Below are 22,064 nucleotides of genomic sequence, written 5' to 3' on the forward strand. Positions count from 1 at the left end.
TCTCATATACACAACAGCTCTCAAAGGGGAACGGGGCAGCATTATTTCTCGGGGGAGGAAAGAAAGCAGTTTCATGTTATCATATTTAAAGTTGGGTTTCATATTTTATGTCCCTATCCAATAGCTGCCCATGATAAAAAAAAAAAAATGACACTTTCCCTGTTTACTAAGGAAAGTTCCAGATTCTGCAGGAGTGGCTTCCTCTGCTGCTGTCTCCACTGGGTGCGATTCCAACCCAGGTGCGCCCAACACAACACTCCGCGATGATGGAGAATCCGGTGTCTGCGCTGGCCGGGACGGTAGCCACCAGCCACGTGGTGCGCCGAATACTTTAAATGGGATGAGTGTGACTGAGGAGCTAAATATTTCCTTTTATTTAATTTTCATTCATTGAAATGGCCCCCAGGTGGCTGGTGGTTACTGTATCCAACAGAAAGATGAACCTAGGGCATTGGAAACACCCGGGACCTCTGCCCCCAGCCGTGTGTGGGGAGATACATATCCTGGACTCACACCTCAGGCTTGATAATGTAGGGTTCTGTAGTATTCTCGTGTCCAAAACACTGCACAATGGTCTACTGAGCCAGCTTTCTGAATGACGTCTGATCAGATCACCTGCCTACAAAGGAAATGCCTCTATTCTCCTCTGGAGGAAGTGGTCAGTCGTGGGCAGGTGGGCTGGGAAGCAGCACAGCCACATCGCCGGCCCGCCCCGCCCCCGCCCACCTGCCCAGGACCAGGCTCCTTCAGCCACCCACTGAGTAGCAACAGCCTCCAAACCCCCTCAGGCAACACCCGAAAACAACATACAATCTCTGAAATAAAATTTGTTTCAAGTCTGAAGCCACTAAAGCTAAAACAAAAAAAGGAGGCGGAAAGAGACAGAACACAGAGCAGTAGCGATAGCAGGTCACCCTAACTCGCCTGTTGTTTCTTCTCCTTCTAAGAGCCACCCTCCCATCCCCCAGGAGGAAGCTGTCTCTTACCAGCGAGCTGACCCACTCTAATCCCTCCTCCTCTCTCCCCACCTGTCTGAGCTATAGCAGTGCCCCTGCTGCGGCCTCTCAGTATTATCCAGGTACCCTGTTGCTTTAATCTCCAGGAAAAGAACACCAATTCTTCTAGCCTTTTCTAGAAGATCACCCTTCCCATCGGAGAATCAATGTCATGCCTCTCCCACACCTCTCTGCAGACTTCGTGTTTGGACTTGACCAACCTTTCTACAGGCGAGCACGGACACAGCCCACCCTGAGCCACAGCCAGACAACACTCAGCAGCCGGAGTAGTCTGTATCTATTATTGATATGGCCTGAAACTATTCTTTCATCTCTATTTTGTTTGGTTAGCTATTAAAAAACAAAAAACAAAAAAACCCAGCAACCTCCCGTGATGAAGTTGAAAGTATTGTATTTTGAAAATGTGAATCGCTGTGAGCATAAATCAATTATGAAAAGAAACACTCACGCTCGGAGCAGACTCATTAAGTCTGTGTGTCCCAAGCATTACTGGGGATCACGTGTGAAATATTCTTCTTGCACGACCAAACTTGAACCCAGAATTCTTTTGTGGCGACAAAAATCCCATGGGCTATGGGGAGTAACTCAACCGAATTCTCATGATTTTAAAATAATCAATTCCTGTTTGTGCCAAAGTTATATACCTAATCCTGAAGGTGATTATCACAAACACACGTTTTCTAGATTGTATCGGGTTAAGTGTTTGATGGCTCCATACTTACGGCTGAAAGGGGATGAAATGCTGCTTATCTTCATCATCCACTTTTCCATTTATGATATCTGTTACATCCATCACTGGGGACAAGAAAAGAGCAGAGATGGTTTGGGCTTGAATGCTACAATCATAGAAAACAAGCAAACAAAGGGGCATCAGAATGTCTTCTGACAGACAACAGCATGAAAAGCGTGGTGGAAGTTTCTTAGACTCAAGCACATGATTTCCCTGTTTGAAAGACAGACTAAGTTCTCTGGAAACACTGGCCCACACGGGGTTAGGGGTTCACACGGCAGAGCTCCATTTAATAAATGCCTTTGCCTGTTACCCTATCAGCCCTCTAGAGCTGCACTTCCCAAGAGAACTTTGTGTTTGAGGAAATGAGTTAGAATAGAAAGCACCTAAAATGTGGCCAGTGTGATAGAGAAACTGAATTGTTACTGTGACTCCATGTGGATACTTTGCACATCCGGCTACAGTGGCTCCTAGGGAACCAGAGCCGTTACATCATGGTCTCCACAGTCGGAGAGGTAGGCAGATACACTCAATAGCTGCATAGCTACAGAGGGACCAGTCAGATCCTGGGTAGAAGAGTCTGCAGAGCTACGGGGACACGGAGGACAACTACCTAAACCAGGCTGTGTTTGCAGTGGGGCTCGGGGAAAACTTCTGGTAGGAAAGGAGGCTTTGAATTGACTTCTTTTTTTAAAAAAATTTAAATTAAATACACAGATTGTCATATAGTTCAATGAATTTTGGAAGAATGCATACATGCATCCATGTAAACACCACCCCAAGCAAGATAGAAATCATTTTCAGGCCCTGGCTGGTTGGCTCAGTGGTAGAGCGTCGGCCTGGCGTGCAGGAGTCCCAGGTTCGATTCCCGGCCAGGGCACACAGGAGAAGCGCCCATCTGCTTCTCCACCCCTCCCCCTCTCCTTCCTCTTTGTCTCTCTCTTCCCCTCCCGCAGCCGAGGCTCCACTGGAGCAAAAGTTGGCCCGGGCACTGGGGATGGCTCCTTGGCCTCTGCCTCAGGTGCTAGACTGGCTCTGGTCGTGACAGAGCGACGCCCCAGAGGGGCAGAGCATCGCCGCCTGGTGGGCGAGCCGGGTGGATCCCGGTCAGGCGCATGCGGGAGTCTGTCTGACTGCCTCCCCGTTTCCAGCTTCAGAAAAATACAAAAAAAAAAAAAAAAAAATCATTTTCATCGCACATACAAATGTCCACCTGTGAACAAAGCTGAGAAGATGCCCATTATAATCAAAAGGAAGGACAGCTGTTAGCCTCTGGTCCGGATGTCACTGCAGGGGTTCTGAGAAGTCAGTGCACTCAGAGGGACTTACCACCTTCCTGCTACCCTGGAAAGTGACAGCATCAGTGTGGGAATGCAGCCCGACTTCCATACACTGTCAAAGATTTCTCTGGTCACTTAAGGGAAACCCAATACATCAGAGGTTAAAAAAAAAAAAAGAAAGAAAAGAAAGAAATATTTCCTTAAAACTACCATAAATATGGGAAAGACAAAAAGGAATCCTGAAAAAAACACCACAGGTATTTCAACTATAATATCTGATTATACACAAAATATACTACAGGTTCTGAAAAATAGAGGTGCAATGTTAAAATACGTATGTGTTCAAGAAATAAGGAGCGGAAACGTGACAGCACACCGTGAGCTCATGCTCACGGGGTCCTCGGAAAGGCAGCCTCACCCCTGAACCTGTCACCCGCACACGGGAAGTTCAATGGCAAACCCCGTGCCGGAGTCCTGTTGGTGAACAATAGAAAACTGATGTACATGTTTCTTTCTCCTCTCGCCGACCACGCTGTTGCTACATAATCCTTAGGCAGTAGCAAATCTTTCATTTAAATGGCTGGATTTGCTTTGCCAGAAAAGTCCAGGCAGAGCACAGAAGACTTTTAGAGCAGTGCCCACTCTGTAGGATACTGTAACGGGGAAAACACATCCTTCACATCCATCAGAACCCCCAGGATGGGCAGCTCTAGCAGTGAGCCCCACCGTGAAGTCCAGCTCCTGGGTGGTGATGGCAGGTCGAGGTGGGGGCATCGGCTGTAACACACAGACAGTCTGGTGGGGGTTGTAGCCAGTTGGGAATGGTTTGCATGGGGGGACAAGGGGGAAGTAGAGATACTCTGAAATCTCCACACTTTCTGCAGAATTGTGCTATGATCCTAAAACTGTTCTATAAAGTCTGTTACAAAGGGGGTAAAGAAAAACAACTAAAAACGGAGCCCTGGGGTTCCCGGCCAGTCCAGGTCAAGGACGCGTCCATTGCTGTTCACACGAGACACCCGGCTACGTGTCAGGAGAAAAGAGCTCTTCCCACATACACAGCCGTGGGGACACCAGGGTCACAGACGAGGCGAGGCTCCAGAGAGATGACACCCCGCCCCCCCCCCGCCACCATCAGAGGGTGAGAGAGCGTCACTTCCCACACCAGCGAGGAGAGAGTCACATTGAAAGAGGTCGGCTAACCAGAACTTCCTGGGGGTGCGCCTGGCTTTCCCCGACAGATCATTAATTTCTCCCCTTTCCTGGGCTGCCACCAGACAGAACAAAACCAGAACTCAGACACGGAGGCTAAACAGCCCCCGTGCTGAGACAACCATGCCCTTTCTCCCGGTTGTTCACCACTTGGTACAGAGTCACTCCTAACCCAATCAATCACCAAGCCCAGAAAGCCCGACCACCTGCGATGATGGGCTTCCCTCCAGGCTGAGAATATGGGTCAGGGTCCCCCCCAGGAGCGGGGACCGCTTTAAAACCAAATATATGATTGACACCCGAAACTCGGGCTGTATCCTGAGCATGCCACCCCCCCCCCCCCCCAAAGAGAACTAGCAGATATTTTTTCCTCTCGCCCACAGGATAGCTGGTAAGTCCACATTCGGTCACAGACCCTGTTAAAGGTGAGTGTGGCTACCCTGAGACCCGCAAGAAAAAGGAGACGGAGGTTACCGGCCACTCCGAAAGGCCGCCGCAGGCCCGAGGTCAGCTTCCTGGTGTTGTTGTCCCGCAGCTCCATGCGGCCCACGCGCACAATCTGACAGACGAAGCTGATCTTCTCCCGTTTCAGGTCTTTGCTCCCGAGGTCCTGGAAATAGAAACTTCCATTAAGTCACGCGGGAGCGGCACCATTCAACGCAGGGTCCACGGAGGCAGACAGTACAAAGACGCACAGACCCTCGGTTCTGAACAGCGTTTAGCATTTTAATAAGCTGCTCACGTGACAGAAAGGAAGGGAGAACAATGGTCGATTGCTGTTAAGTGAACTCAAGAGACAAGTTTAAGGGCCGTGCTCACGGTAACGCAGTCAACCTTTGTTCTGGGCATTCTAAGGGAAGCCAGAGACCCAGACTGGGAAGCGTGTTATTATTACCGAATGACAATGTAGGACAGGAATCGCAAGAACCCACGCTCTAGTGTGGCAAGAGGTCAGGGGGGTAGAGGGGTGTCCTTAAAAATGGTCATTAGGAAGGTGAGCAATTCTACTCAACATCTCTGGAGGCACTTACCGTAAAAACAGCTCGCAAATTATGTAATCTGTCTATATCTTTAGGCAATCCTGAACTTGACCAGCGAACCAGGTAGTTTTCACTTGAAAAAGAAAGAAAGAAAAGAAAATTAATTTTCCAACGATCACAGGGCCCAAATGCACACCCATACTGGCTTATACTTAGCACCACAGCGGTCCACGTCACAGACAACCACATGAGTTCAGGAACATCAACCACGCCAGACACAGCTGCTCTTCCACTAACCAAGAAGCTCCCACGAGGTGGTGTCGAGGCCCCCCCGGTACAAAGTTCCGGGGAGGTTCAATTTCAGATGTCTAGGGTTATAATTACAATGGAAGTATCTGAACACGGCATTTCAACATTATTTTCAAAGTGTATCTGTTTGGTTGGAAAGCCTATAGTCTAAAATTCACCATTCATTCACTTATGGCTTAAAGTAAACACTGTCTGTTTCAGAGCCTGACAAACCAAATATGACCTACAAATACCGATGCAATCCTGTGTCAAGAAGAAATAAAGCCCTTCTCAGACAGGAGGATGAAATTTCACCCTTTTGTTCTGTTTTCTATCATAGACTTATTTTGTAAATTTTTCAGATTCTAGAGTGTTACACACACTCCACACTTAATTTTTTTTTTTTTTTTTTTTTTTTTTTAGAAAATTAAATGTAATGGGATGACGTTGATCAATAAGAGTTCCTAGGTTTCCGGTAAACATTTCTATAGCATTTGAACTGTTGATTATTGTTCACATGTAATTTAAACCATCATTTTCCCACCTGGACAAAGACAGTCATACAGAGTGCGGACAAAAGCAAGAAATGGGGAAGAGACTCCCACATCAGAACTGACCAGGGAGGACAGACAGGATTTACTCTTATCTTATGCTATAAATATGAACTGAGAGCCTTCACGTGACAGGAACTGGTCTGTCTAGACCCAGCGGTCTCAAACGGCCCGCCGAACAATTTTGTGCGGCCCGCAGACTAATCCACGAAGTTCAAAATATTTTGGATAAAATTAAGTAAGCCTAGGGGCCTACATGTATTTTTCATTTCTCTAGCATCCTAGCTAGATATTAGCTTAGCTAACAGCAGTTGTGATGCGAACTACAGTTTCTGGTCGTTTTGTGACACTGAGTAAAACTGCATGTACGATTGTGCTTGTTGTACTGATTTTTTTTTGTTTTCAACTGCAGTGAGAAAAGTGTTGCGTAACAGTTGCCTTTTGTAGACCTAGTGCGGCCCGCCGAACGGCTGTGATCTTGCTCTGCGGTCCACATGCTGAGTTGAGTTTGAGACCCCTGGTCTAGACACTGGATTTGTGTTGGGGAGACAATTCGTATGAGGTCAGAAGTTCAGAAACGACATTCACAGAGAACAAGAGTTCAAAACAGCAGGCTTAAGACAAGAGTGATATTTGGGGAACTTGGAGATATAAAATCCTAGGAACAGAGACAACAAAGTTACTACTTCCATTTTTATTTGGAGAGCCCTTGAAACTTTACAGGACTAAAACGCTACAGTCAAATAGACCCACGAACAAAGAGAAGAAAGCGGACCCTGGCCAGAGCCTAAGCCACCTGCCATCACCCCGTCCCGCAAGAGCACTGGGCTCAGCGGGGGAGGAGGGGACATCTGGTGAGCAGATCCCCCACAAGGCTCTCCGCAGGAATAAGATTCAGGGACGGTTCTGATGTCACTGTACTAACCCCGCCCCAAGAGGAAGGGCAGCCCAGCTCAGGCGGGGCTGTCACTGACCTGATGAACTTGGACTCCACCGGGTCGTACAGGGACATGAGGACTTCAGCATCTTCTCCGATTTTACAAACCACATTTTTGAGGTTGACGAACAAGGCCAGGGAAGGGGTGGCGGCGAACTTCGCTTGTCGGTTAATATCTATGTTCTGCTTCTGAGACTGTAGGGCAAGTTAAACAGAAAGAGGACATTAGCCACACTTGGCGCTGACCCTTGTTTTTTTGTTTGTTTGTTTTTAATACCCCACGAAGTAGAACACCCTGGGCAACCAGTTGGCCCAAGGCAGCAAAGTTATTCCTGCCATCACGTCCTTGTCCCCATAACAAGTTCTCAAACCACGCATGCAGCCAACTGAACATAACAGCACCCTGGGCGAGAACCACAGCCCAGTACAGGGGGTCCTGAGCCTTTTCTTCAGAAAGGCACAAGGTTCGAGGGTTCAACCAACGAATCAGACTGGTGATAACGTGGGCAGCCATATGCTTCACGATGGGTCTCCCACGAGACTCAACCCTCAGAGGGCATCTCTGCCATCCTTGTCTCTGTGTCCTCAGTACCTGACTCACAGCCGAGGCTCCATACTGGCTGAATGAATGAATCACAATCAGTTCATCGATTTCTGAATATCTGCTACGCACAAGATACCATGAAAGGCCACGGAAGATGAAAACAGATCAATAGCTCTGATGACATCACCCCCTACTCGTATCAAAGAGGATGTGCAAAATTAGGTATGGTTTCTCTTGAGATGAGAACACAAAGTCAATGCCTTTAAGATTCTGCCTCCTAACAGCCCCCCACCCCCACCCCACACCTCCACCACCAAGGGATGAAATCCTTTCAGGTCATCAGCAACATGTCTGGACACCAGGCTCCACTCCTTTTAATCCTGCATGAAGTATGCTGTGTGGCTGTCCCCATGCGGGTCCTTTCGTAGTGCAGACCCCGAGCATCACCGAGAGTGAGAGTTCATGAGCGCGGAAAACTGGCAGAGAAAATGCACCCCAGGCGTAAGCGGCACATCCCGGGGTGCAGAAGGTACACACCTTTTCTTCTTGTAACCTCTCCTCCACCTGCTTGGAGGCTACTTCGTGAGCTCGGAAGAGACTGATCGTGCTGGTGAGCTCTGGGTCCAGGATGTTCCCGTCCTCGTCTCTCACCACCAAGTCCAAGTCGAGGATTCTGGAACGACACGAATTCAGAACGTCAGGGGCCTTGAATTTTCTGAACACAACATTAGCCCCAGCACGTGAGCAGAGGAACACCTCACAGAAAGTCGGGGTCGCCCACAGACATTCAGGGAACACAATTCTGCAAAGTCCCACGTCCTTTAACTGAAAACACATGCCCCTGGAATTTGGGTTTTTTTTTTTTTTTTTTTTCATTTTTCTGAAGCTGGAAACAGGGAGAGACAGTCAGACAGACTCCCGCATGCGCCCGACCGGGATCCACCCGGCACGCCCACCATGGGGCGATGCTCTGCCCACCAGGGGGCGATGCTCTGCCCATCCTGGGCGTCGCCATGTTGCAACCAGAGCCACTCCAGTGCCTGGGGCAGAGGCCAAGGAGCCATCCCCAGCGCCGGAGCCATCTTTGCTCCAATGGAGCCTTGGCTGCGGGAGGGGAAGAGAGAGACAGAGAGGAAAGCGCGGCGGAGGGGTAGAGAAGCAAATGGGCGCTTCTCCTGTGTGCCCTGGCCGGGAATCGAACCCGGGTCCTCCGCACGCTAGGCCGACGCTCTACCGCTGAGCCAACCGGCCAGGGCATGCCCCTGGAATTTAAAAGTAATAATAATAATAATAATAATAATAGAAATTTCCATTGCAGTAGTAGTGACTTTGTCCTGCAATGAGAAGGCTGACCCATCTCCAAAGCCCAAAGGAAATGTAGGCTAGTTAGCCATACGAGAGCACTGTGAATCACATAAAGCGCACACACACCGTGTACATTCCACGAGGTTCACACAGCTTGCCTTCTACCAGGAGTCTGTTCTAACCCCTAGATTCGACCATCAGGGGGTTTTGAATAAAGATGTCCTAGTGTGTTCCAACACCAAACATATGGAAGTTATCCACAGCGACACTAAGCCTAACTTTCTGGCCAGACGGTTACATATACATAGTAACCAACTTAAAACATGAGCAGAATCTGGCCAATAAAGCCATCTCATATCTGGAAACGTGAGTTGGCAACCCTCTCTCCATTTTCCCAAACCCGGAAGAATCCTTTGGTGATTTTTTTTTTAACCGCCATTTTTATTTAAGGGACAAAGGCAAATACATGAAGGAAGGGAGACCGAGAGCTGGGGTGCGCTGCTGTTCCTTTTAATAAGACACGAGGACCGTAACCACCGATGCTTCTGCTCTACCTTTGGGACTTCCTGCCCACTGTGAGCAAGTCGACCGCTGCAGAACATGCTTTTCATTTTCTTTTTTTTTTTTAACTATACAGCATAGGAAATTTTAAAGGATGATACATTTCAATCAGAGAATGTCTTTAGGACGCACAAGTTCAAGAGGAAAATTGACTTGGACAGACTTTCCTCAGACTTCTTGGAAGGTCACACGCCTCAAGGCCGGGCAGGAGCCTAATGAGGTGCCCACCGGGTTGCCTTCCCAAAGTCACGCTGGACCACGGCGGCATTTTGGAAGGCAATCGCAAAAGCCTCATTTTTCCCTTTTAACATCTATTACGCAAATGTGCTGATGGTGGGGCAGGACCGACCAACGGGCGGTCAGCAGCACAAGAGGAAACAGGCTTTCAAGCAAATACTCTGGGCCTCTCACCCTGTGAGAGACCAGCCTCCGTAGTTGCAACGACCTTGGGGAGCCTCAGGAGGAACAGAAAGAATTTTATAAAAAAAAAAAAAAAAAAGGCCCTTCTGCTCTCATTAATTGTCTTTGCAAAGCTGCTTATCTCACCCTGAAAGTGCCTCACCCTGAAGGTGCCACAGGCAGTCAGTGCTGGTGTGGGAGGGGCCTGTCTGGACTGGGTGGAGTCCATTTAATGAGGGCAGGGAAGGGATCCAGTCTGGCCTGGGCAGAGCTCCAAAGCACCTGAATTTAGCACTGGCCGGAAGGTCCCGGCTGATAAACCTGTCCACAGAGAGTCAGCACCCCCAGGAGCAGGGATCCAGGCCCTGAACCAACCTGCAATATACACCATTCCGTGTGTGCCTCACCGAGGTCTCGTCTGGAGACCCAGTTCATAAACTTAAATGTCACAGAGATGTCTCAGAGAGCCCGGGGCCTGGATTCTGAGCCAGGACCCTCTCAGGGAAGAACCCACGCTCTTTCCAGAATGCCCACGCACGTAAGCCATCCCCGGAAGCAGCCAGCCATGGAGCTTCTCCACGCCAGCCACGCTCCGTGCTGTTCTCAGCACTCAGCTCCGTGGCTCGGATTCCAGCAGGAGCCTCCATCACCAGGGTGCATCCTGCCCAGCCAAGCAGGAGAATGGAACCATCACAGGCTAATGCCATGGACACACTGTTGCAGAAAGGAAGGGGAAATGTCCAAGAAATTACATGCAGAACTGTGTGTGCGTTACGTACATGCCTCTTTCTAGAAAGATGGTCCTTGACTTAAATCGAATGACTCTTCTCAAATGTCTCAAAAAGTCTCAAAAAGAGGCCCTGGCCGGTTGGCTCAGCGGTAGAGCGTCGGCCTGGCGTGCGGGGGACCCGGGTTCGATTCCCGGCCAGGGCACATAGGAGAAGCGCTCATTTGCTTCTCCACCCCCCTCCCTTCCTCTCTGTCTCTCTCTTCCCCTCCCGCAGCCAAAGCTCCATTGGAGCAAAGATGGCCCGGGTGCTGGGGATGGCTCCTTGGCCTCTGCCCCAGGCGCTAGAGTGGCTCTGGTCGCAGCAGAGCGACGCCCCGGAGGGGCAGAGCATCGCCCCCTGGTGGGCAGAGCATCGCCCCCTGGTGGGCAGAGCGTCGCCCCTGGTGGGCGTGCCGGGTGGATCCTGGTCGGGCGCATGCGGGAGTCTGTCTGACTGTCTCTCCCCGTTTCCAGCTTCAGAAAAATACAAAAAAAAAAAAAGTCTCAAAAAGAAAAAAAAGAAATCTGCCGAAAACCCCTTTAAAATCAAACTTACAACACTGTGATATTGTGTGTGTGTGTGTGTGTGTGTGTGTGTGTGTGTGTGTATGTATGGGTGTGTTTCTGAGGAAGGAACTAGAGAGAGGTAAGTAAGGAACTAGCAAGAGGTAAGTGCAGACCACACAGCCATAGAGAAATCATGGGGACCTTTGAGTTCCTTGGGTGAAATACTGTCTTCTTATGTCTCAGAAAGGACTGCCTTTCCTATCAAAGCAGTAAATTGCATCTGGAAACACTTCCTTGCTGAACCAGCTTGTTCCATGACATAATGTACTTTGGAAGTTTCCCCGCAGCCAAATTAACAGGTGGCTGCTGAACAAAAGTTCAAAATATAATACTCTAAAAGAAAATAAAACCAAAGGTCCAAAAGTTTGCTTTTTTTTTTAAGGCAGGTGGTCATGAGATGGGTTTCGCTGCAACAATATCAAATATCCTCTACCCAGAATCTATGGATTTCTGGGGGAAAAAAACAAAAGCAAAAACCTTCTCCTGCAGCCTTTCTAACCTAAACACTACATCAAACTACTAAGGTGACTTTTAGAAACTTTTCACACTTGGAAGCATGAATGACCAGAAGACAAAATGAAGTTCTAATTCTGATTTCACAGGAAGGTTCTCTAGTTTGCCCTGCGCTCTCTTCAGCTGAAAGGCTGGGACAAGCCTCCCCTTGTCTCCGAAGGCACGTCTTGATGTGTAAAATGAGGGGGTTGGACGAAACCAGAAGCTTCCCAACCTGCTGTCTATTACGGTCTGTCTCTGTTTTTGAAACCTGAGATTCCCAGCCAACATTCCAGGCAGCAGAAATCAGAATCCTAAGAAGTCGGTCCCAAGAGTCTGTATCTTAAAAGCCCTCCAAGTGACTGCGACACAGACCGGTGTTTGAGAACCACGTGACCAGATCCCTAGGAAGGAAGGCTTCCTGCAGCTCTGAACAACCCAATTGTTATCCAGAGGGAAGGTTACCGCCCCACTCTGGTTCCAGACACGGCAGAACAAGGCTGGAGCAGCCCGTTCCCGTTTAGGATCAGAATCAGAATCAGAAGCGCGGGTTAAGGCTAGAACACGGAGCTCCGCGCGGGGGTGAGCACACCAGGGCTGCAGGCACGTGAGCACATGGAGCTCCACGCAGGGGTGAGCACACCAGGGCTGCAGGCACGTGAGCACATGGAGCTCCACGCAGGGGTGAGCACACCAGGGCTGCAGGCACGTGAGCACACGGAGCTCCGCGCGGGGGTGAGCACACCAGGGCTGCAGGCATGTGAGCACACGGAGCTCCACGCAGGGGTGAGCACACCAGGGCTGCAGGCACGTGAGCACACGGAGCTCCGCGCGGGGGTGAGCACACCAGGGCTGCAGGCACGTGAGCACATGGAGCTCCACGCAGGGGTGAGCACACCAGGGCTGCAGGCACGTGAGCACACGGAGCTCCACGCAGGGGTGAGCACACCAGGGCTGCAGGCATGTGAGCACACGGAGCTCCACGCGGGGGTGAGCACACCAGGGCTGCAGGCACGTGAGCACACGGAGCTCCACGAAGGGGTGAGCACACCAGGGCTGCAGGCACGTGAGCACACGGAGCTCCACGAAGGGGTGAGCACACCAGGGCTGCAGGCACGTGAGCACACGGAGCTCCGCGTGGGTGTGAGCACACCAGGGCTGCAGGCACGTGAGCACACGGAGCTCCGCGTGGGTGTGAGCACACCACGGCTGCAGGCACCTGAGCACACGGAGCTCCACATGGGGGTGAGCACACCAGGGCTGCAGGCACATGAGCACACGGAGCTCCACGAAGGGGTGAGCACACCAGGGCTGCAGGCACGTGAGCACACGGAGCTCCACGAAGGGGTGAGCACACCAGGGCTGCAGGCACGTGAGCACACGGAGCTCCGCGTGGGTGTGAGCACACCACGGCTGCAGGCACGTGAGCACACGGAGCTCCGCGTGGGTGTGAGCACACAACGTCTGCAGGCACCTGAGCACACGGAGCTCCACATGGGGGTGAGCACACCAGGGCTGCAGACACGTGAGCACACGGAGCTCCGCACGGGGGTGAGCACACGGAGCTCCACGCAGGGGTGAGCACACCAGGGCTGCAGGCACGTGAGCACACGGAGCTCCGCACGGGGGTGAGCACACGGAGCTCCGCGCGGGGGTGAGCACACGGAGCTCCGCGCGGGGGTGAGCACACGGAGCTCCGCGCGGGGGTGAGCACACGGAGCTCCGTGTGGGGGTGAGCACACCAAGGCTGCAGGCACGTGAGCACACGGAGCTCCACGTGGGTGTGAGCACACCAGGGCTGCAGGCACATGGGCACAGCTGGGTGGAGACCCGCAGTGGATGCGTGGATAGGAAACTGTGCTCGAGACACTAACACAGAAAGAATTCTCCATTGCTTATCTGAGACTTAGATTTAGCTGCTCTATTACTGTTCCTCAAACCCGGCATCCCTACACCAGTGACAAGTTTAATTTTTTTGGGGGGGTGTCCCGTTCAGTTCTCAATTCTGAGAACCTCGACCTCACAGAAAGAAAGCAGGTGCTTGTTCCTGTACAGAGTGGCCCCCGCGTCTGGACATGAAGTCAAAATACTATGTACAGAAGTGGAAGTTCCTTGTTGGGGGTGTGGGGGGGTGATTGTGAATTAAAAGGACAGGCTGTCCTAACCTGGCTTCTTTAAGAGAAGAACGGGTTCCTGCTAGGACTCAGAAAAAGCCTCATTTTGAGGGATACAATAGAAAAATACCTCATCCTCTTTTAAGAAATGAACACTGCGCCACTTCTGTGATGTGAGAGGGCTGGTCTTCGGAGGGAACACCGCTGTTCAGGCCCCTCCAGGCTCATGCCGGCATTATTCCACAGGGAAACGTAAGCCTGAAATCATCCTCCCAGTAAACAAACCTGTTTCCGTAATCGATCTTGGCCGTGACCTTCTTCTTCAGCTCTTTGAGCTCATCCTGGGGCAGCGTTCCAGAGAGAATCTGCGAACGCCACTCAATCAGGTCGTAGATCATGTGCCGCACGCTCCGGAACATCTCCCTGTTATCTTGCTGCATGGAGGGGACAGAGAAGCCCGTGTTACCTCTTTGGGTTATCAAACAGCATCGTGTATTTTTGTTTTACTCCTTTCCAAAGATACACGCAGTATACGCTTTGCAGGACAGAAGGCAATTTACATCAAATTAAAAAATGTTCGCAGCCTAGGACTGGAATGTGTTCTGCGCAAAGCAACGCACGATCCGTTCTGCCCAGCACTGCCAGACTCCGCACCGCTGACATGAAGAGGGTGCCCTGAGCAGCGTCAGGACAGCGAGCCCCGGAGCCAGCCCACTTGAGGGACTGACCACCGAATAGACAACCACAGACACTGCTGCAGTCGGAGCCTAAAGATCCTGCCTGCCCGGTCTTCAGAATCTCTGTGCATGGGGAGACGCTCAGTCACTAGACCTCACTGTCCCCTGCGCTTTGGAGGACATGGTGCCCCCACCCCCCCAGGTAGGGGGGCACTGTGGGTCACTCAGCACACACAGAGAGGCTTCTGCAAGAAGCCAAATCAGAATCGGCAAGCTCTGGGTGCATTCATGCCAAAAGCAAAATGCAAACGATGCAAAAGTCACAGTGCTTAACATGTCCTCCTGAGACACCAAGGTTGAGGGTTCGATGACCGGTCAGGGCGCATACAGGAAGCAACCAGTGAATGCATAAATAAGTGGAACAATAAATGAGGATTGATGTTTCCCCCCCCCCTCTGTCTCAAATCAATAAAAATTAAAAAATTTTTTAAATTAAAATTCAGTCATTGCTACTTGTTAAAATAATGTCTCTTCCACATCACCGAACCTCTCACCTCACTATTTCTGGCATCTGACCTTCTTTCCAGGAACTTTGGGGACTCCCCACTACCCACTCACCACATAATGTCTTCGTGGATTATTTTACATCCCACAAATCCTTCTTTACAATATTATCCTAATTGTAATATATTAAATGGAAACTAAGTGCTCCACATTAATGGTTTATTGAAAAATTCTTTCCCTGTGATTAGTTCTCCTTTTCCACTTTTCTAAAGCCTTACCCAATATCTAAAATCCTTACTCTCAAAAAACATCAATAAACAGCCTGACCAGGCCATGGTGCAGCACAGATGGAGCACCGACCTGGGACACTGAGGACCCAAGTTCAAGGCCCCAAGTTCACTGGCTTGCGCAAAGGCTCATCTGGCTTGAACATGGGATCATAGACATGATAACATAGTCGCTGGCTTGAAGCCCAAGGTCACTGGCTCGAAGCCCAAGGTCCCTGGCTTGAAGCCCAAGGTCCCTGGCTCGAAGCCCAAGGTCGCTGGCTTGAAGCCCAAGGTCGCTGGCTTGAGCAAGGGGGCATTTGGTGTGTTAGAGCCCCCCCCCCATCAAGGCACATATGAGGAAGCAATCAATGAACAACTAAGGTGCCACATTATGAATTGATGCTTCTCATCTCTCTCCCTTCCTGTCTGTCTGCCTCTCTCTCTCTCTCTCTATCTTGCTTGCTAAAAATCAATTAATTAACTAAATCCTTAATCTTTCACTAACTTATCTACAACAACAACAAAAATAACAAGAACCACAATAGAAACATTATATGCATTCTTCTTTGGCTTTGCACAAATCCAACAATACACGCCCATACAAGGAGCATGTAAATTTTACAAACGGAGACAAAGGGGGTCATTAGGAATGCCTACTCCGGGGGCTATACAGTGAAAACTGTGTCTACTAGCACATTAATCAACATCAACTCCTCCTTGTTTCACTGTCACATTTTCGTTTAAAAATTGGCTAAAGTTGAACAGAAAACACCGACTACAAATTGCTCAGCTTTCCACAAAGCAGTCATGGCTGACTTGATGCTCCTAGGTTTCTTTTTTTTATTTAGAACGTTTGATGAACAATTACTGCAACCACTTATTAATGTGCATTTAAAGGAAACCACCACGTAATCAGAAACAGCAAGCTGACCCAGACAGCAGCTGCGGGGTTTGAGAAGTTTTCCGTGTGTCCGAGAGACTGGCCCACTCATGTCCCTGCATGGCCCAGGCGTTGGCACTGGTGACAGGAACATACGAGAAGAAATCAACAATTCCGAGGGCAACACAGGCTTCAACCGAAGGAAGTCTTCTGCAAATATGAATCTACGTGCAAGGAAAGGCCCTGAGGGCATACGAAATGGAAGAGGTCACAGCCCCAACCTCTCTGCACGAATCGGACTTCTCCCAGAACCAGTAGAACTGGACACCTGTCCACGAAGCCAGGATACAAATGATCCCCCCACCTCTGGGACAAACACGCTTAAATCTAAAACAGCAGGTAGTTCTCAAATGATAAGAGGTATGAGCTACAGGCAGACAATAGCAAAAATAAAATGAAATAAATATAGATAGATAGATAGATAGATAGATAGATAGATAGATAGATACATGCATAAATCAAGGGTAATCATCTACATTCTGAATCTATAAATAAGCACCTACTACAGTTTAAAATCAGACTTTTGTTTTCAAGGATCAAAATATAAACTTTGAGGGTACATCAACCCCTAAATGCCTAATGCTGTCTTTGAAAGCAAAGCAACCCCATTCCCTTCCCAACACAAAAAAGGTAAGACCCATGACCCTGTCCCTTCCAGCCACTTGACTGTCGTAAGGACAGCTGCACCCCAACATAGAGCAGGTCAAAGGGCACATGACCCCCCGAGGCTGAGCAGAATACTATGGAGCTGTACTGCTCAGCGTGACGTAAAACAGCCATGCTCTTTCTGGGTATCACCCGGTCCTGGAGGTCTGCTTTTGAGGTCCCCAGGGAAAGAAAAGCTCCCACTGGGACAGGAAAGATCCAGAACCATCACTGAGCTTTGAGTCACCAGCCCGCCCATCCTCTCACCACGTAGAGCTGCCTCCAGATGGTGGACCACTCCCGGAGCGTCGTGGTGACTTCCTGGATGAGCGGGAGGTCACCCGGAATGACCGTTTCATGTTGCCTGGAAAGAAAGGAGGAAAGGACCGCTGAAGCTCACGGGTCACTCATCTCTGCTGGTCACACCCTGTCTATCCCGAACCTACGCCATCAAGCACACGGAGAGAAAACATACCAACGAGACGGTAGCCACACCTACGGATGCGTATGTCTCTAAGAGCGGCAGGTGACGTTTGGACAAAGCCTGAGAATGTTCATCCGTCACCCTACATGTCAGCTGTCCACCCCCCAACATCCGGCCGAGACGAGGAAGGCAAAGAACACGCTCCATTCAAAGTCTTCAGAACATCAAGGTCTTGGAAAGTGGAAAGTGCCTTCACACTGGGCGGCACCCGTCTGCCTTACACGTGCCATAAATTATAGCCACTCTGTGTGGCACCAAAACGCAGGATGGGGTTCCGATGACTTCCACATTTCCACCGTGCATGAAGCTCATTAGAAGATAATACCCGGCCGTCATCCGTGACCAACTGGGAGCGAACTTCATGCTTTCAGATGTCCGTAGATGCTCGATCTGATCCACAAATTCTGATCACCCTCTTTCCCTTTCCTCTCTAGCCCAACAGGTGAACCCTTGATGTATTCCTTACTCGCTATCTACGGGGGCACTGTTTTTATGAAATCAACCACTGTGTTCTGGTCACGTGTTCTGGGTTGGGCATGGTGCTACAAAGTCACAGTACTGAGGACTGCAGCAGAGGCTGAGTCTGTGGCCTGTGGGGTGAGCCCGCCTGGCCCGAGAAGTCCTAACCAGACACAATGTCCCGAACAGAGGAGACTCCAACCAGCACGGATCATACAGGGATGCTGAACAGATCCACCTGGACATCTTGTTCTGCACAGAGCCCTTCCCCGAGGGCAGAACCCTGAGTTCGGCTCACAGGTAGGCTTCAGCCTGACTTTCTGATGGGGGGAGGCTCTCAGAAGAAGAAGCAACGGAGTCTTGTCATGGGCTCCACGGGAGCAGCAGGGACCAGATGTCCGAGGGAGGCATGCGTATGAGACCACCCCCCACAAATATGGCTTTTAGGAATTACCCTTTGATGGGACATCATTGGTGCCCCTTACGGGATGTGACTGCGAAAACAGCCCTGCCAAGTCTCTGTCCAGGTCCCCCAGGAGGGATGCTAATGAAAACGTGCTACGGTACCCTCTGCAGGGCCACCCACGGGGCCCCCAGGGGAACTGAGGACATTTGTCAGCACCTGGGTGGCTTTCATCTTCCTGATCCTGAGTTTCATGCTGAGTCCAGTGGGCTCTCCCAGGGGCACCCAGAGGCTTGGAGCTCAATCAGACCCCGCTCAAACCGCACGGAGAGGGCCTCCTTCTGCATGCTCTTTTCCGTTCTCTGTTCAGCATTTGTCTTACCCTCTCCCTTTTGATAAGTCTGGCCTATCTCATGAACTACTGCATCCACTGGCTCTAACACATGTAATATGGCGGTGTTGTGTTATCTTTGTAACCGCCTGCTCACCTGTGGGGGCCAGCAGTGTACACACCCAGCAGAGCCCGCCACACCGGGCCATGACAAGAGTGAGGGGAAGAGCACTCCGCAGGGTGCAGGAGGAATGAAACGAGCGAGTGGGACAGAGCGCCTGGGCAGCGGTGGTGATTCTTATCAGTGACTGGCTCTGCGTGACGGAGCCAGACCACCCGGGACAAGGCAGGGCTGGAGGTCCGATCTGAGTGTCAACCACAGACAGGGAACCACTGTGGTTTCAAGAACGACAGAGGCCATCTCAAAGGCGGGAGGGCAACAAAGAACAAGGAGAACCCTGGAGTGGCAGGAGGGGCAGGGACAGCATAGGGCGGCCACAGAAACAGGGAAAGAAAAGGTCACACGGACAAGGAGCTTGTAAGTGACGTGAAGTCAACGTGGGCGGCACTGCAGGGAAGCCACAGGAGAGGACGTCTGAGGGGACACTTCACGTCTGGAAACAGGGGCACACCGGTGACGTGTCAGGACGGGGGAGGAGACAAGTGGGGACTATCTTGGTTGTGGGGAAGAGGGGACAGAATGGGTGACCACAGTTGCTTAGCCGTGATGCAGGATGTCCGAGAGTGAGAGAAGGCCGGTGTCCAGGGCAAAGAGGAACCACACGAGAGAGGGGCCACTTGCGAGAGACACAGGACGGTGACTCTGAGTAGCAAGGAGGCAGGCAGGGGCGGAGGACGAAAGTGTGGCCCGCACGGGGAGGGGGGAGGAGCAGGAGAAGAGAGGGAAGGGAGACGGAGGAATGGAGGAGGGAGGAGATCACCGTGTGGTCAGAAGACAGGAGGTTCTTGGCCCGGAGGGAGGAGAAAGGCACGGAGGTCCGGAGGGAGCAGCAGAGGGCAGGCAGGCCCGTCAGATAGCACGGGGCACGACGACAGGGAGCCCCAAAGCCTGGGAGAGGAAACCGCTCCCACACTGCTTATTTCTCCCGTGCTCCATTCAACACTCACCCTGGGGCACCTTCTCCCCGGACCCGGACGGGATGGTGACCCGGACCGGGAACAAAAGTGTCTCTATCGGTGCCTGTCTCTCTCACGGGCAGGGTGGGACTCTATTTTCTGAGAACTAAAATAACCTCTTGTTCGCTTTACTAATTAATGCTTCATAATCATAGTTTCCGTAGATTCGTTTGTATTCATCAAAGCGCTGTCTTAGAGAAGTGAATCATCCCCGGTCTGACTTCTACACTGTCGCTGACCGGGGTGGACGTGAAATACACAGGGAGTAAAGTCCCCTTTATTCAGTCAGTCCCACAACAGGGGGAAAGTTCCCAAGTCTTCCTTCTGTAGCTTCCCTTTAGAATTAGGCATACAGAACATGTTCTCCGCATTACAAACCATAGGAGCCGAGCTGGTCCTTCCCACACGCTAGAAGCGCAGGGCTTGGGAAGGCAATCCGTGCTCAGCCAGAGAGAGGTCATGTCGCAGAAATCCCAGGGTCGGTGCTTTTAGAACTTACACACAACATGTAACTGCGTGTGAAGGCGCAGCAGAGACAAACAGGGAAATATTGTGAAGCGCCTTCTTCCCAACTCACACCTGGCCATGCGTGTGCCATTCCTGCACAAGGGGTTCCTGCTCTGCGACTGTCCTTTCTAATGACCGTGTGCATTACTTTTACAACCTCTAAGAAACATACATCACAGTCGGACAAATTGTACATCATGCATGTCCCAACTTAACAACTGTTGTGTACCCTAAACTCCGCTTGTACCAAAGCCAGCAAGGTCTGCCAGAGATGGATTCTGAGCTGGGGGTTTGGGTGCAGGGCTGGGGGGGAGAGGCATGTGCAGCCTCTGCCTCGTTGGGTAGCTCACTGAGGAGGCCCAGGACTCTAGGATCCTTCCCAAAGTCGACATCGGGTTCCAGGACAATGACTGCAGTGAAGGAGCTGATGTTAGACTCTTCAAAGGCTCAAAGCCATGTTTCACGCAACCCTACAACCCCCTTTCTCTCCCCAAACTCCTGCCCCACCTCGGCCAATCACACCGCTGTCCAGCCTCCCACCATCACCCTGCCCCTGGAGCACCAGGAAGGCCAACCATTGCGCCGCCATTTCAACACCCAGACCACACTCACCCTTTTCCTTCAACGATGGCGTCTTTAAGATGAATATATGAAGCGGGAAATATACCCTGGGGGGAGAAGGAAAAAAAAAGACAGTTTTTATCATCAATATGAATACTGATTGCCAATCAAACACCTTGTCTCCAAGAAGGTGGGGATCAGTGGATCTCTATTAATTCAGCAAGTCTAATGCTAAGTCTCACACGCAGCAGAGCAAGAAAAAACAAAGCCTAAAAGGTGGCAACTGTGTTCCAAAGAGGCTGCTGAAGTCTTAGAAAAAATAAAACCAGAAACAAACACAAATACAGAAGTAACTTATTTGCAGAGAAAAAAGAGCCCATTTTCACTGTTGACCCAGCCTCAGGCAAATCCACAGCCACCTGATACGCCGACACAATTTCTGATGATGTTCTATGACAGTTCCTGACCTCAACGGGCCAAAATCACCACCAAAAGTTAGTTGACACCACTGATCGCTCTGTACGCACTGACTACTGGCCCGACCCACACAGACTTTCTCAAGAGTCTCCAAACAGAGGGGCCGGGTGGTAAGAGACAGAAATTGGCAAAGCTCGCCCCATCCTCATGACTCCAAGGGTGCACCCTGGTTTACAGAGTTCTGCATTGCCACGTCCAGCACACGGGAACAGAGCCAGGGTGACAGCTCCTTGGGCAGACGTTCAGGGCCAGGCACAGTCCACCAAGGGCTGGTCCTGCTTCCCTAGCAAGCCGCAGACCTCCCTTCCTGGAGGGAAGCAGGGGCGAGCCCCTGAAAGGGAAGGGCTGGGCTCCTGGGCAGTCCCCATGCAAACCGGGTACGGCTTCCTGTGTGAGAATCAGGGCGCGCATCCAAAATTCATCCAGGAGCACCAGTGGCTTACACACACCTACGGCGGGAACAGGCGCGTTCGACTAGGTTCCCCTGGCCCCTGGCCCCGAGGGATTGGCACAGGCCATGCAGAAGCCCACCACTCATCATGCTTGGGAAGGACCCAGGCATCATGAGTCCTGATCCTCCTGCTGACCAGGGAAGTGGCCGTACTTCCTGTAAAGAATTATCACGGAGAGGGAAGGAGTGGGACAGAAAGACAGAGGTTCAGCAACAAACACAACAGTCCATGGTGGTCCACGACCCTAATCTCTTTAATTAATAAAGTCCTCAGATCAAACTCAGGGTTGCATCTGCAGGAAGATACTCGTAATCATAGAAGAGGCCATCAGTGTGAAACACAACGTCTCCTGAAAGAAATCTATTCCACCACCAGCCGGTTTGAATCTAACCTTGTTCAAACCTCAAGGATCTAGGCCATCGGGTGGGGAGAGCCCTGTGGTCCAGTTTGCGCCTGGCAGGGTAAGTGAGAAG

General features: G+C 50.9%; 1 protein-coding gene across 2 annotated transcripts in view; it reads right to left on the bottom strand.

Moving 5' to 3' along the window:
* LOC136384597 (dedicator of cytokinesis protein 1) overlaps positions 1-22,064 on the bottom strand; it is a 432,442-nt gene that overhangs the window by 363,800 nt on the left and 46,578 nt on the right. For both annotated transcript variants that reach the window (XM_066354964.1, XM_066354963.1), the window contains exons 4-11: positions 20,714-20,769; positions 17,048-17,144; positions 14,031-14,179; positions 8,076-8,211; positions 7,032-7,189; positions 5,270-5,351; positions 4,713-4,848; positions 1,739-1,811 (exon numbers count right to left, since the gene is read on the bottom strand). In XM_066354964.1, the coding sequence (XP_066211061.1) occupies positions 1,739-1,811; positions 4,713-4,848; positions 5,270-5,351; positions 7,032-7,189; positions 8,076-8,211; positions 14,031-14,179; positions 17,048-17,144; positions 20,714-20,769 (887 nt within the window). The remainder of the gene's footprint in view (positions 1-1,738; positions 1,812-4,712; positions 4,849-5,269; positions 5,352-7,031; positions 7,190-8,075; positions 8,212-14,030; positions 14,180-17,047; positions 17,145-20,713; positions 20,770-22,064) is intronic.

The sequence above is a fragment of the Saccopteryx leptura genome, chromosome 13 (genome assembly GCF_036850995.1).
Source record: "Saccopteryx leptura isolate mSacLep1 chromosome 13, mSacLep1_pri_phased_curated, whole genome shotgun sequence".
Classification (NCBI taxonomy): Eukaryota; Metazoa; Chordata; class Mammalia; order Chiroptera; family Emballonuridae; genus Saccopteryx; species Saccopteryx leptura.